Here is a 15,552-nt window from a genome sequence, read left to right as displayed (position 1 = left end):
TCAGTGTGCCAGCCACCCCTGTTGGGGAAGACTTTGTGATAGCCTTCAGGAGATCTCCTGCATAGGCAAGAAAGTCAGGATCTTGTCTCGGCTGAGACATTGATCAGCTCCCCAGCCTGGAAACCATCAGCCTCGGCTGGATAAAGAAAGCAGACAATCTCCAGAGTTCCAGGACGAAAGTATTCCCTGTGAGCCTATCTGTGAGTAAAGTCCAGAGACCTAGGAGAAGCCATATTCCTCCTCAGCTAGTCAGTCCCCATACAGCAGAAGATAAAGAGAAGTGCAGAAGCTAAATTCCTGCCACAGTTACAGAGCTAACAAGCAGACATCTATCCTGCAAGCTCCTGATTTACAGTACAGAAGATTTATTCCTGCCAACCATTGCCAAAACCTACTGGGACCTAAGACCAAAGCTGTACATTGCTTGGGTTAAAGTTATCTTCAGTAAAGACAAGTTCGAACTTCACCTAAAGGTCTGGACATCAATTTCTGCTGCAAAATCCCTCTATTACTCCTACTATCACTACACTCAATTTATTGCAAGTGAGCCAGGAGTCCAGCCGTACCCAGGTAGGAGACACCGTTGACACAACTATCACCACCTATAGAGACATTATAGGCAATTACACCACTCTGGCATTCCTAACCTGGGACGTGCGTTAGACCACCTTGGGAGGGCCCTGTGATAGTACACTGCACACGCTGCAATTGGCGTCACAAACTATAGACTATTATCCACCCATATCCTGACCCACTGCATAAGTGGCGTCAGCGTACCCGTTCCTGGTCATTGCACATACCCATATTTTCACCCAGGCAGCCCCCTGACTTGAGCATCGGAGCATTTCATGCTCCGATTCTCACCTTTGCCCTGCGCTGAACCGCGCAGGGCAAAGGCATTTTCAGGAGTTCCAGTGACGAACTGGGCTCTCCTTAGGGCTGCCAGGTGGAGGCTTCTGCCCAACAGTGAGCCTGGTGACATCACCGGCACTGATGGGTGGGCTTTAGCCCTGCCCCAGCCTGTAAAAGGGTTAGGGCAGCGCTAAAGCCGGCCCATCAGAGCCGGTGACATCACCAAACACACTTCTGGGTGGAAGCCTCCGCCCGGCAGTGTGTTATTGCAAATAAAAGAGCCCTTGCCCTGCGTGATCCTGCGCAGGGCAAGGGAGAGCATCAGAGCATGAAATGCTCCGGTGCTAACATCAGGGGGGCTGCCTGGGTGAAATTATGGATACACTTGTAAAGAAAACCGCAGCACTCTCCAGTCTTCAATTTCCAAAGGTTTATTCACAATGCGACGTTTCGACCTGTGTGGTCTTTTTCAAGCAACGAGCTCAGGACTGACTCCCGACACGGCTGGCACCACCACATTAAGGAACAGTATTTACCCTCTTTTCCGTTGTGCTGCTACACTTTGTTTTTTCACATGGGTGAAATTATGGGTATGTCCGGGTTCAGCTCTGTACCCGGACAACCCCTTTAAGTCTTGCCACAGATTCTCAATAGGATTTAGGTCTGGACTTTGAGTGTGGCATTCTAACACATGAATATGTCGCCTTGATGTCTTTTGCAGCCTCTACCAGGTTTTCCTCAAGGATTGCTTTGTATTTATCTCCATCCATCTTCACATCAACTCTGACCATCTTCCCTGTCCCTACTGAAGAAGAGCATCCCCACAGCATGATGCTGCCACCACCATGTTTCCCAGTAGGGATAGTGTGATTAGGGCGATGTGCATTGTTAGTTTTCCACCACACATACAGTAGCGGTGTGCATTTAGGCCACAAAGTTCCACTTTGATCAGAGCACCTTCTTCCACATGTTTGTTGTGTACCCTATATGACTTGTGGCACACTGCAAATGGGACTTTTTATGGCTTGTTTGCAAAAATGACTTTCTTCTTGCCACTCTTCCATAAAGGCCAGATTTGTGGAGTATAGTTGTCCTGTGGACAGATTCTTCCACCTGAGCTGTGGATCTCTGCAGCTCCTCCAGAGTGACCATGGGCTCCTTGGCTGCTTCTCTAATTAGTGGCCTCCTTGCCTGGGCTGTCAGTTTAGGTGGATGGCCATGTCTTGGTAGGTTTGCAGTCGTGCCATACTGCTTTCATTTTTAGATGATGGATTGAACATTGTTCCCTGAGATGTTCAGAGCTTGGGATAATTTTTTATAACCTAACCCTGATTTACATTTCTCTACAACTTTATTCCTGACCTGTCTGGTGTGTTCTTTGTTTTTTTATGATGCTGTTTGATCACTAATGTTCTCTAACAAAACTCTGTGGCCTTCACAGAACAGCTGTAGTTATAGTGAGAATAAATTACACACAGGTGGACTCTATTTACTAATTAGGTGACTTCTGAAGGTATTTGATCACATATTATTTTATTTAGTGGTATTTTATTTAGTGATTAAAAATGCATGTATCATTTTCTTTTCACTGAACACATATTTGCTACTTCGTGTTGGTCTATCACATAAAATCCCAATCCAAAACATTGAATGTACAGTGAATGTATTGTAATTACATTGCACCACCTCTATTAGAGAGACAACGTGCAGGTTAGGCTACATGCACACGACAGTTGTTTTTTGCGTCCGCAAATTGTGCGTCCGCCAAAAAAAACGGATGCAGCATTTTTTTCCACAGATCCCTTGTGCCTATCCTTGTCCGCAAATGTGAAAAAAGTAGGACATGCACTATTTTTTTTGCTGAAGGGAAACACGGACAACGGACGCGGAACACAAACGGATGAACTATCAGCATTTTTTTGCTGACCCATTGAAATGAATGGGTCCCCATCCTATCCGCCAAAAAAACGGAACGGAGGCCGAGAAAAACAACTGTCCTGTGCATGAGGCCTAATACTGTGGAAATGGAAGCAGCACTTGAATAGCTTTTCCATTTTGGCTTTATTTTTGTAGAATAGATAATAAAACGGTGTGATCTATTGTGCTCTGTACATATGAGGTTGTATTTAGCTAATTTTAAGACCTTCTAAGGGTCAGATTTTTTTTTTATTATGTCCTAATACATAAAACCATAGAATTCAAAGAAGGTGTAGTTTGTTTTCTCGTGGCTGCATCATTATTTTATGTGCAAATTACCTTACAGTTCAAATATGCAATAGAATCAATGTACTAAACAAGCAGCAGATCCAGGTGCTAGTTTGAAAAATGTAGAATATTTTTCGTGGGACAACCCCTTTAAAAAGAATTAGAAATCTACATTTTCCTTAGTTGTTATTGGTTTTGTTATCTAGTATTGACCACTGTGCAAGAAAAAATGTAAAGTGGTATAGATTGTGCAAAGTTGAAATGCAGCTTTGGGTACTATCGCAGAAGTTTTGAGTGCCAGAGACCAGTGGCGTGACCATTTCTCTGGCAAACACCCCCCCCCCCCCCCCCCAATACTTGACCACATACCTCTTACATCCAGGGACATCTCCTGTCATGTAGACCTTCTCTTTCCTCTTCTCCTCCGTTAGACCGCCATGAGAAATTCTTTCAGCCGCATCTCGTCTCTACAGAGTTTGTAACACCTCCTCATCCTGGTGTCCCCACAGTATCATCCTGCTGCCACCCCCAATACCTGTGCCCGTTGTGCCCCCCAATGCCCCAGGTACTATACTGCTGAAAAAATAGTGAGCCTAATAGACATAATTGGGGTCATTTATCAAACTGGTGTAAAGTAGAACTGGATTTCCAAAAGAGCTGTCAAATATGAAAGGTGGAATCTGATTGGCTGCTATGGGCAACTAAGCCAGTTCTGCGTTACACCAGTTTGATAAATGACCCCAAATGTCCCTATAGTGTCTACAGCAGCTATAATGTCCCCTAGAGTGCCCCCAGTAATAATAACACCCTATATTGTGCTCCAGGCAATAATCCCTGTATAGTGTCCCCAGAAATAATAGAATGACCTCTACAGTGCCTCCCCAATAGAACACTGCCCCCCACACAGTAATTTCCCCCACACTGCCCCACACACAGTAGTGTCCCCCACACAGTAGTGTCCCCACGCTGCCCCCACACTGTAGTGTCCCCCACACAGTAGTGTCCCCCACACTGCCCACCACACAGTAGTGTCCCCCACACAGTAGTCCCCCCCCACGCTGCCCCCCACACAGTAGTGCCCCCCACGCTGCCCCCACACAGTAGTGCCCCCACACAGTAGTCCCCCCACGCTGCCCCCCAGACAGTAGTCCCCCCACGCTGCCCCCACACAGTAGTGTCCCCCACGCTGCCCCCCACACAGTAGTCCCCCCCACGCTGCCCCCACACAGTAGTCCCCCCCACGCTGCCCCCCACACAGTAGTCCCCCCCACACAGTAGTCCCCCACGCTGCCCCCACACAGTAGTCCCCCCATGCTACCCCCCACACAGTAGTGCCCCCCACACAGTAGTCCCCCCACGCTGCCCCCCACACAGTAGTGTCCCCCATGCTTCCCCCCACACAGTAGTGTCCCCCACATTGCCACACAGTATCCCACCATATTTCCCCCCCACGTCCTCCTGTGTGCACCCCCCTCATGTCCCCCAAAGTTGGCACATTATAAAATAAAATAAAAGTTTTCCCCCACACAGTATCCCACCATATTTCCCCCCCACACATCCTATGTCCTGTGTGCACCCCGGCTCCCTCATGTCCCCCAAAGTTGGCACATAAAAGAGAAAAAAAAAAGAAAAGCTAAATACTTACCTGCGCTTGCTCGCAGAGTCCCGCAGAGTCCACTGTTCTGCTGAGTCCCGACACAGGCGCGCGCGGTGACATCATCACGCGCGCCTGCGCTGGGATTTCACTACCGCATAGGCTTCAGGCCTACTAGGCCTGAAGCCTATGGCGGTGATCGGCGGCGGGGCAGGCAACTATGCGCTCCGCTCCCTGCCCGCCCGCAGTATGTGGGACTGGGTCACGGGTGTCAGCGCTTCAGCAATGAGCGCTTCCATCTGTATTGATGGAAGCGCTCATTGCTTCTGGGCCTGCTGGCACCCCCGTCAGAGCCGGCACCCAGGGCGCCACTGCCAGAGACTTCCTTGTACTAATATTTTAGGGGCAGAATGCCTGCAAATGTGCCTCTTTCACTTCATGCATGTCAAGGAGCTATAGTAGAAAGGTGTACAGTAGCTGTAGATGGTCAGCTCTTTTTTTTTTTTATTCACTTCTGGTTTTGGCTTCAAAAACTGCATCAGGAAACCTGACCATGAGACCATACCCCTAGGGCTCATGAACACAACCGTTGTTTTTGTCCACATCCGATCCGCATTTTTGCGGGCTGGATGCGGACCCATTTACTTAAATTTGGCCGCAAAAGATGTCCCCATGCATCCGTATGTCCATCCACAGCACCCGCAGAAAAATAGAACATGCTCTATTCTTGTTTGTATTACGGACAAGGATAGGACAGTTCTATAGAGGGCAGGGCATTCTGTTCTGCAAACTGCAGGTTGCACACGGCAGGTATCTGTGTTTTACAGATCGCAAAAACGGATAAGGCTGTGTGCATGAGCGCTACATATAGATCCAGCACAGTGTTGTGTAATCAGAAAGGGGGAGATTTATCAAAACTGGTGTAAAGGAAAATTGGCTTAGTTGCCCATAGTAACCAGTCAGATTCTATCTTTCATTTTCCAAAGGGGCTCTAAAAAATGAAAAGTGGAATCTGATGGGTTGCTATGGGCAACTAAGCCAATTTTCCTTTACACCAGTTTTGATAAATCTCCCCCAAAGTTCTCACCTCTCTGGTGGTGGGTTTTTGCTCTGGATCAACTGGAGAATCACCTGAAAATCTGTAGTTTATTCCAAGCAAAAGATAGAAAAACGGCAGCATAATAAAATGGAAATAAGCAGGAAATACTTCTGTCTTCTATACATGTAACTTGCCGCATGTCCTTTTACTCCTGTGTGTGTTCTGTTGTAGCATCCAGCCAAAAAGCAGCCATAGTCGCTGGAGTTCTGGTTCCTCTCTGCTTGCTATTGCTCCTCTGCTGCTGCTGCTGTTGCTGCTGCTGTGGGAATAATGAACCCGAGGGTAAAGACAGGTAAATCCTATGTATTTTAAGTAGTCACAAAGTGAAAATTATAGAGGAAATGTTCTTGGCAAGGAAATGCATGTGATTTTCCCACCAACCCGTTTATCAGTTATCCAGGGCTCTACCCCAGTGAGCATTAGAACGGGGGGCCCTTTCCTGCACGACCATGTCAAAGAGGAGCTTAGATACAGTTTAAGGGTTCACAGTGTGTGTCTGTGCTGCAGACCGCAAATAATGGTCCGCAATCAGGGCCGGTACAAGGCAGGGGCCGAAGGAGCGGGTGCCCTGGGCGCTACCATTTGCGGACAGGAGGGGGGCGCAGGTGAAGTGCCAGCAGTGTACAGCTTCACTGTACCACATTAGCCAAGCGCCACTTGCTGTGCTTGCTGTGCTGAGTGCGCTCCTGCACCCGCCTACACCGTCCACACCAGCCATGTCAGCGCTGCTCCTTCTCTCCCCCTATGAATTTTGTGCCGACTGCGCTCCTGGCTCGGGCTCCCTTTCCTCCTCTGCGTTTCCTCGCCCCCCCCCCCCATGGAGGATTCATTTGGTTGATACCACCGGCGTGCGCCGTGTGACGTCACGCGGCTCACGCCGGAGGCGAGGTGTGAGGTGAGAGAGGGAGGACTCGCGCAGCCTACAGGGAGCTGTGTCGGCGCGTGAAGAACAAGCCACGAGGAGCCTGCCTTCACTAGCTGCTACTCACACACAGACTGTAAAAAGTAAGAAAATAATGTAATACAAATAACAAACGTACGTAACAAACAAAAAGTTTGCCATCTTCGCCCTGGGCACCAAATGGCCTTGTCCCAGCCCTGTCCGCAATGCTGGGGCAACGGCAGTGTGCCCGCTGTTTGCAGATGTGAACCCATTCACTTGAATGCGTCCGCGATGGTCCATAGTGCTTCCATGGGCTTCGGCTCCATGCCTCCGCTCCGCACCACTCCGTATCTTGAATGTTCTGTTTGTGGACCGCAATACGGGCACGGGCCGCACATAGTCGTGTGCATGAACCCTAAAGGAGTTTTTCAGGAACAAAATATTGATGACCCATTTAATACACATTCATGTTCAGCCAGGCTGAATGTGTAAGTGTATGGAGCACCAAGGAGCGGGTCGAGAGAGATAGTTGTCAGGTCAATGATCATTCGGCTGACAGCTATTGAATGTGTATGGCCGCCCCTACTTATTGTACAGTATGTTCTTCTCCTCAGGTTCATATAACAGGTTTAGTTGATTTTACTGATTTTGATAATAATAATAACATTGTAGAAACATAGAAGAATGATGGCAGAAAAAGACCACATGCCCCTCCTAGTCTGCTCTTATAAAGGCAGCTTTACATTTTCCGACCACTGCTGGACTTTTGTTCCAAGCATCTACTACTCTTTAAGTAACATAATATTTTCTGACATTTCTTCTGATTTCCCCCCAAGGTCATTTCAGATTGTGCTTTCAGATTCCTAATAAAACCCCCTTCCTGTTGAGCCTCCTTTAAATCTTTAACAATTTAAAGGTTCTTTTCACGTCTCCCCTGTTCAATATCCACAGGATATGCCACAAATGTCTAAAATGTGTGGGATCCGCTCCTCTCTGAAGACCCAAATGCACACTGCCATGAATGGAGAGGGGGTCACACAAGCTTTGGGACTCCCCAAATAAGCAGAGTAAGCGTACTTAGCTATTTTAGGAAGTCCCATAGCAGTGAATGGAGACAGTCGTGCATGTGTAGACTACTTTCTATTTACTGCAGTGTGCGATGGGGTCCTGTTCCTTTGATAGGAGTGGGTCGCACAGGTGGTACGTTTATGGAATATTCAGTGTCTAGGTCATAAGGTTTTTCTTGATTAGTTTTTTCCTTAAGACCTAACACCATTTTGGAAGCCCATCTTTAGGCCCGTTCTGTTTTATAAATGTCTTTCTGCAGGTGAGGTCTCCAGAACTGAACACAGTCTCCAGATGTGGTCTCACGCTATACATCTGGGTCACAATCTACCTCTCACTACTTGTTAAACCTCTAAATACGCAGCCCAGCATCCTTCTCTCTTTCCCTACTGCCTGCCCACACCGGTGATCGATCGATCTACTATCTATCTATCTATCTATCTATCTATATCTACCTATATCTATCTCTATCTATCTGTCTGTCTGTTTGTCTTTCTATTTATTCTATTTGCATTTCATTTTTGCCATGAGAAACACATAATAAAATATTCTTCTTCATGTATTGACACCAGTCTGCCCCCCAGTGGTGACAGTATGAAACAGCTCATACTTATGCGGTGGTATCAAGTTTTTGCTTCTTTACATATTAAACCTTCTCTCCCCCCAACTGCAATGTTGGTAAAGACAAATCTGTGCAAAATGTACTTCTACTTCAATGTATTTAGTGAAGAAGGTTGAGGTTTGTCAATGTAGCACACATGCATACACATGTCTCCAGTCACAGCCTGTGCCCCTATAACAAAGTCACAGCCCACAGCTGGTTTTAGAGAATACATGCTAAAATAGGGCCCTCTGGCCATCTTTTAGATATAGTGTATAAACTGTAATCAGTTCTCCCCTAAGAAATGACAGCCCTTGTCAATTGCCTAGTTAGCCACTCCGTAAACCAGTGCACCTGCCTCCTCTATCCTTCGGCACTACTTATCAGAGGTAATATGTGATCAGCCTATCAGCTGATGCTACAATAACTTCTAATTCACCCTGGTAGATGAAATCTCAAAATTTAGGCCTCTTTCACACAGTAATGCCTAAGGCCTCTTGCACACGACCGTTGTGTGTTTTGCGGTCCGCAATTTGTGGACTGGCGCGGACAGCCATTAATATAACTGCCTATTCTTGTCCGCAATATGGACAAGAATAGGACAGGTTATATTTTTTTGCGGACCATGGAACGGAGCAACGGATGCGGACAGTGAATGGGTCCGCATCCAAGCCGCAAAAACTGTCGCTCGGATGCAGACCAAAACAACGGTCGTGTGCATGAGGCCTTATTCACACAGTCAGTGCTTGGTCAGTTATTTCCATCAGTGAGTGTGAGTCAGATCCAGGAGTGGAGCCTACACAGAGATAAGGTAAAATGGAAAGATTTCCACCTGTTCTGTGTTTTTGACCCACAGCCCGGTTTTGGCTCAAAATCACTGATGGAAATCACTGATCAAACACTGACTGTGTGAAAATGGTCTTAGGCTGCTACTGAAATAATCAGTTTGTTAATATTTTTTATAGCAACATTGTGATAACAAATTGAAAAAAGTATTACATATATGGCATGTTTTATCACCCAATACATTAATAATTTATAATAATAAAAATATTATATGCCCTTGGACATGCATTTTATTTTTTATTGCAGAGTATCTAACAGTGACAGAGGATGTTTATCAAGAATGAAGCACAATTTCCAAGGAGCCCTCGTTAACGTAGGCTCCTTTATACCATGCTGTTCTGTTGGGAATGATAAAGTTTCCTGGGTTACTGGTAAGGAATTTGTAAAAACTATTTACAGACTTTTATTCTATATTTTTATATTTTTGTTGAATACATGAAAATAATTCCGGTATACACAGAAAGCTTATAGGCCACTTACACACCTTGTGCAGTCAAATGTTAGAGTGTATTCCTTCCCCAAATTGAATGGGGTATTTTATGCCCCATTCACATTTTCCAGTAAAAAAAACTGCAGAATAATAAGAGCTATGGATTTCTGCCATGCCATTTATCCTAAAAATATACTGCAGATTTGTCTACTGCAAACACTGGTCATAAATACCCCCATTCAATGTGAAAGAAGCAGTCAAAGCCTAGGGATAGGTCATCAATATTATTTCAAGGATAACCAGTTAATGTAGGTGGATCCTAGTGGATTTCAGTGAGACCTGAGGGTCTTAGTCGCATCATGTGCGAACCCTGTGTTTGCTGTACACATTGAGAAAGCTACTGGGGTATGCAAATGTATCCAAATGGCTCTATCGAGAGGCGGCACAGAGGATTAGGAGGCGGTGCAGAAGTCTGGAAAGGCGGTGGTGGGCACGAACGGCGGTGGGTGCGGCGGGCACCTTGCATCCCTTGACATCCCCTGACATCCCCTTGGGCACCTTATTTCTTTGAGTGACAGGTTAGTAAAACCTGTTTTTTAGCAAAAATAAAGCTACGGATCACATTTAGAAGCCCACATTAGGAATCCTGATGAGGCCCTGAACATCAGCATATGTTTAGCTGACAGGGGTGAAGCCTGGTGACAGAATCCCTTTAAGTTTACATTTTACACTGTCCCTATCTTGACTTTATTTCCAGGAAATGTTCTATTATTGCACAACAGTAGTAAAAGGTTAAAAAAAATCAATGCGTATTTGGTATCGCCGTAAATGTACCAACCTAAGGAATAACACATTATTTATGCCATGTGGTGAGGAGTGTGAGCCCATTCACAGGTTTGCTATGGAGCCCAGATTTCTGGTTACATCCCTGTGGTTATTTGAAATAATATATGTAACACAACATGAAATGCTTTAAAGATATATTAATTTCATTAAATGTAACATTGCTGACTAAACTGTTCTAGACCATCAGTATAAAGTTTGTGCTGGAATGCCTAGCAGTCATTGATGATAGAAGATTCCTAGGTATGAAGATCTATAAGAAATGTGAGTTTCATAAAGTACATTTTTAATAAGTCAGTTTTCCCTTCATGATCCTTTATCTTCTAGTTTCTCATCATGACACAGAACTGCCCTTCAACCACAGCTTCATTGAATCCCCCTCTACAGGCTGGTTATCTGAAAACTCCTTTTCTTCATTTGAATCAGATGAAGATGGACCTGTGTACTGTGTTCCTCCAAGAGAAGGTGACTTATCTGCATGTAGACCTACCCAGGAAATATTATGATAACTTAACCACTTCCCATCTGGGCCCTTTGCCCCCTTCCTGACCAGGCCAAATTTTGCAAAACTGACATATCTCACTTTATGTGGTAATAACTTTGGAACACCTTTATTTATCCAAGTCATTCAGAGATTGTTTTCTCGTGACACATTGTACTTCATGATAGTCATAAATTTGAGTCAAAATATTTCACCTTTATTTATGAAAAAATCCCAAATTTACCCAAAAATTTGAAAAATTCGCAATTTTCTAAATTTCAATTTCTCTGCTTTCAAAACAGAAAGTGATACCTCATAAAATAGTTATTATTTAACATTTCCCATATGTCTACTTTATGTTGGCATCATTTTGGAAATGTCATTTTATTTTTTTAGGACGTTAGAAGGCTTAGAAGTTTAGAAGCAATTCTTCAAATTTGTAAGAAAATTGCCAAAACCCACTTTATAAGGACCAGTTCAGGTCTGAAGTCACTTTGTGGGGCCTACATAGTGGATACCCCCATAAATGACCCCATTGTAGAAACTACACCCCTCAAGGTATTCAAAACCGATTTTACAAACTTTGTTAACCCTTTAGGCGTTCCACAAGAATTAAAGGAAAATGGAGATCAAATTTTTAAATTTCACTTTTTTGGCAGATTTTCCATTTTAATCAATTTTTTTCTTTAACACATCGATGGTTAACAGCCAAACAAAACTCAATATTTATTACCCAGATTCTGCGGTTTACAGAAACACCCCACATGTGGTCGTAAACTGCTGTATGGGCACACGGCAGTGCGCAGAAGGAAAGGAACTCCACATGGTTTTTAGATGCCATGTCCCATTTGAAGCCCCCTGATGCACCCTTACAGTAGAAACTCCCAAGAAGTGACCCCATTTTGGAAACTAGGGGATAAGGTGCCAGTTTTATTAGTACTATTTTTGGGTACATATGATTTTTTGATCATTCATTATAACACTTTATGGGGCAAGGTGACCAAAAAATTGGTTGTTTTAGCACAGTTTCTATTTATTTATTTTTACAGCGTTCACCTGAGGGGTTCAGTCAAGTGACATTTTTATAGAGCAGATTGTTACGGACGTGGCGATACCTAATATGTATACTTTTTCTCATTTATTAAAGTTTTACACAATAATAGCATTTTTGAAACCAAAAAATTATGTTTTAATGTGTCCATGTTCTGAGAGCTATAGTTTTTTTATTTTTTGAGAGATTTTCTTATGTAGGGGCTCATTTTTTGCGGGATGAGGTGACGGTTTTATTGGTACTATTTTGTGGGACATACGCGTTTTTGATCACTTGGTGTTGCACCTTTTGTGATGCAAGGTGACAAAAATTGCTTGTTTTGACACAGTTTTTTTTTTTTTTTTTTTACGGTGTTCACCCGAGGGGTTAGGTCATGTGATATTTTTATAGAGCTGGTTTTTACGGACGCGGCAATACCTAATATGTATACTTTTTTTTATTTGTTTCACTTTAACACAATAATAGCATTTTTGGAACCAAAAAAATGATGTTTTAGTGTCTCCATGTTCTAAGAGCTATAGTTTTTTTATTTTTTGAGAGATTTTCTTATGTAGGGGCTCATTTTTTGCGGGATGAGGTGACGGTTTTATTGGTACCATTTTGTGGGACATACGCGTTTTTGCTCACTTGGTGTTGCACCATTTGTGATGCAAGGTGACAAAAATTGCTTGTTTTGACACAGTTTTTTTTATTTATTTTTTACGGTGTTCACCCGAGGGGTTAGGTCATGTGATATTTTTATAGAGCTGGTTTTTACGGACGCGGCAATACTAAATATGTCTATTTTATTTTATTTTTTCTATTTTTATTTTATTTTTTTATTCCTTACTTGGGATTTTTTTTTTTTTTACATGTGAACCTTTTTTTTATTTTATTTTTTCAACACTTTATTTTATTTTTATTTTATTTTACACTTTTCATCCCCCATAAGGTCATACAAGACCTCTGGGGGACATTTACTTCACTTTTTTTTTTTTTTTTTCACTGTTGATTTCTCCTGTAACTGGGGCTGACATAGTAGCCCCAGTTACAGTGGAAATGCACCCCTATAGAGGCTGTACAGCAGCAATCCTGCGCTGTACAGCCTCACAGCAGGGCTGATCGAGGTCTCTGAGAGACCTCACACAGCCCCTGCACTCTCCGGTCCCGGCGGTCACATGACCGCCGGGCCGGAACAGGAAGCGCACAGCGCTTCCTGCTCTGCAGACACAGCGCTCGGTGAGCGCTGTGTCTGCAGCGATCGTGAAGGCAGGGACACCTGGGCACTGTCCCTGCCTTATCTCTGGGTTGCCCTGCTGTCACTGACAGCGGGCAACCCGATCAGCAGCTGCACGATTAGCGTGCAGCTGCTATTTCTGACAGGACGTTTTAAAACGTGCTGTCAGAAATAGACGTCCACCCATAGGACGTTTATATCCTATGGGCGGACGTGAGGCGGTTAAGAGTTCTTCCAAAGTGCATAGCCAAAGCTGCCCTCAGAATGTCAGATTCACATGCTCTTGTTCTAGCCCTAGGTTTTCCTCTATCATGCCATTAACACATGTTCCCATGTTAGCTACAGTGCCCCATCAGCCACGGTGTACCTCTATCTAGTAATTCTAAGGTACCTACTGAATTTATTTAATAATCATTTATTTTTTTATGTATAGTCAATAGCACTGAACAAGAATATTGTTCTTTATTCGCATATCTGGTAGTCTCAGAATCAAGGTGGCCTGTTGATGCACACATCCACACATTAGATGCAGTTTCGTAGCAATATGTGTGTCTATGAAATCTGCACTCTGCCTGAGAAGTATGGAGGACTCATTACAGTTCAGCAATATTAGGTAGAATTCAATGGCACACAAAATAATCCAGGTAGGGTCTAGAGAAGTAACTGTACTGTATAATACACAATATCAGTACAGCCATTTAAAGAGAACCTGATGCATCGGTTCCAACTAAATATTTTCAATAGTGACTCTGTGGCAGAGAGTTGTAGTGTATACGCAGCCTGTCCAGGCTTCACATACACAGCAACAATGGCAAAAATGGTCAGCAGAGACCAAAACATCAGGTTTTCTTTAAGTGGTTGTACTGATATTGTGTATTATACATTTACCTCTCTGTATATATTATGGAGTTCATAGCAATCTAATAATCTAATCATAAAATGTGTAAATCAAGAGGTATAATTTGCCAAAATATACTATCTTTCTGTATTATAGGAATGTCTGTTGCTGACTTGGATGGGTTTCAAGAAATAAGTTCAAAATGCAATGTATTCCCTGATGCCATGGCTTTAAACACAGATGATCTATCCGTTCCATTTTCTATCCCTAGAACTTCTAGCATTGCAAAATCCAAAAGACCATCTGTATCATTTGCTGAAGGAACCAAGTTTGAGAGTAGATCATCTATAACGGACACACCCCACCTTGTTCGGAAACCAAAACTTGCTTTGAGTCTCCCTAAGTTGTCCTCTATACAGTCACAGACAATGAATGCAGAAGAGTCACAAAAGGGTGAATATAATAATGAGCATTATGATACAATAAACTGTAATCCTGAATCAGAGGACCATCCCAAGCTCCAGAGAAGTGGTCCAGTTGGCCGCCGGAGGACAATGTCTAATGCTCAAAAGGCATCTTTTAAAGGAGAAGTGACAGAGGTTGGCTTAAAAGAAAACTCTGAAATGAAACGGAAGGTTCACAATATTTCTACTCTTTATGTGACTGTTGGTCATCCAAGAAAGCCTTGTAAGCCTCGCAGAAAGTCAGAAGGCAATGTGGATGGAGCAGTACAGGCAGTGTTGAAACGGTTTGGCAGTTTTCAGAAAGGAATCCCAAAACCTACAAGGAGAAGTTTGTTACAGTATTCAAACTCAAAAGTTACTCAGCCAAAGGATGTTTATCCAGAAGAGGTCAAACTTATGGCCAAAAACTCTTCAAATGATAAAGTACAAGACAGACAAACAAATGAAATAGTTCTTCCAAGTTCTTCTATCATTAAAATACACTTGTCTGATGGTGGCATAGAGAAAGCAGGCAATCCTAATAAACCTGAGAACATGTATTCCAACTTGCATGATCCAGAAATGCTGGAACAAGCCCAAACTGTTGATCACATTTACCAAACTGCAGATGGTAGAGAAGATGCAGAACCAAAGTATGAGAACATAAGTATATCAAACAGATGTGTGAACAATGAACTGGAACCATCTCCCTTATATGAAGATGCAGAAATGAACTGTGATAATCCTAATTCTTGAAATATTCTGTACATAACAAGCATACAGAAGTATATTAGTGATTGTCCATAGCCTTTTAATCAGTACTATGTTACTTGAGCCATCCCGTAGGCTGTTTTATATGAGTTTGATAATAAAACATGACTTGTAATATGTTGGGGTATTCCTATAGAAATCACTACTTATCATTTGAATGAGCTGCTGCTTTGAGCTTGGCTGTTTCAGTGACTCCTGTAGAAGTCAATGGAAAGATACAGTGGGGGAAATAATTATTTGACCCCTCACTGATTTTGTAAGTTTGTCCAATGACAAAGAAATGAAAAGTCTCAGAACAGTATCATTTCAATGGTAGGTTTATTGTAACAGTGGC

General features: G+C 43.5%; 1 protein-coding gene across 1 annotated transcript in view; it reads left to right on the top strand.

The window, feature by feature from the left end:
• The window catches only part of SCARF1 (scavenger receptor class F member 1), a 50,089-nt gene extending 34,752 nt beyond the window's left edge, over positions 1–15,337 (top strand). The window contains exons 8-11 of the mRNA XM_040423545.1: positions 5,922–6,042; positions 9,392–9,516; positions 10,746–10,883; positions 14,161–15,337. Of these exons, the coding sequence (XP_040279479.1) occupies positions 5,922–6,042; positions 9,392–9,516; positions 10,746–10,883; positions 14,161–15,203 (1,427 nt within the window). The 3' untranslated portion in view covers positions 15,204–15,337. The remainder of the gene's footprint in view (positions 1–5,921; positions 6,043–9,391; positions 9,517–10,745; positions 10,884–14,160) is intronic.
• Positions 15,338–15,552: the final 215 nt, after the last annotated feature.

This window comes from Bufo bufo, chromosome 3 (assembly GCF_905171765.1).
Source record: "Bufo bufo chromosome 3, aBufBuf1.1, whole genome shotgun sequence".
In the NCBI taxonomy this organism is placed as follows: domain Eukaryota; kingdom Metazoa; phylum Chordata; class Amphibia; order Anura; family Bufonidae; genus Bufo; species Bufo bufo.
This window is presented reverse-complemented; position numbering and strand designations above follow the sequence as displayed.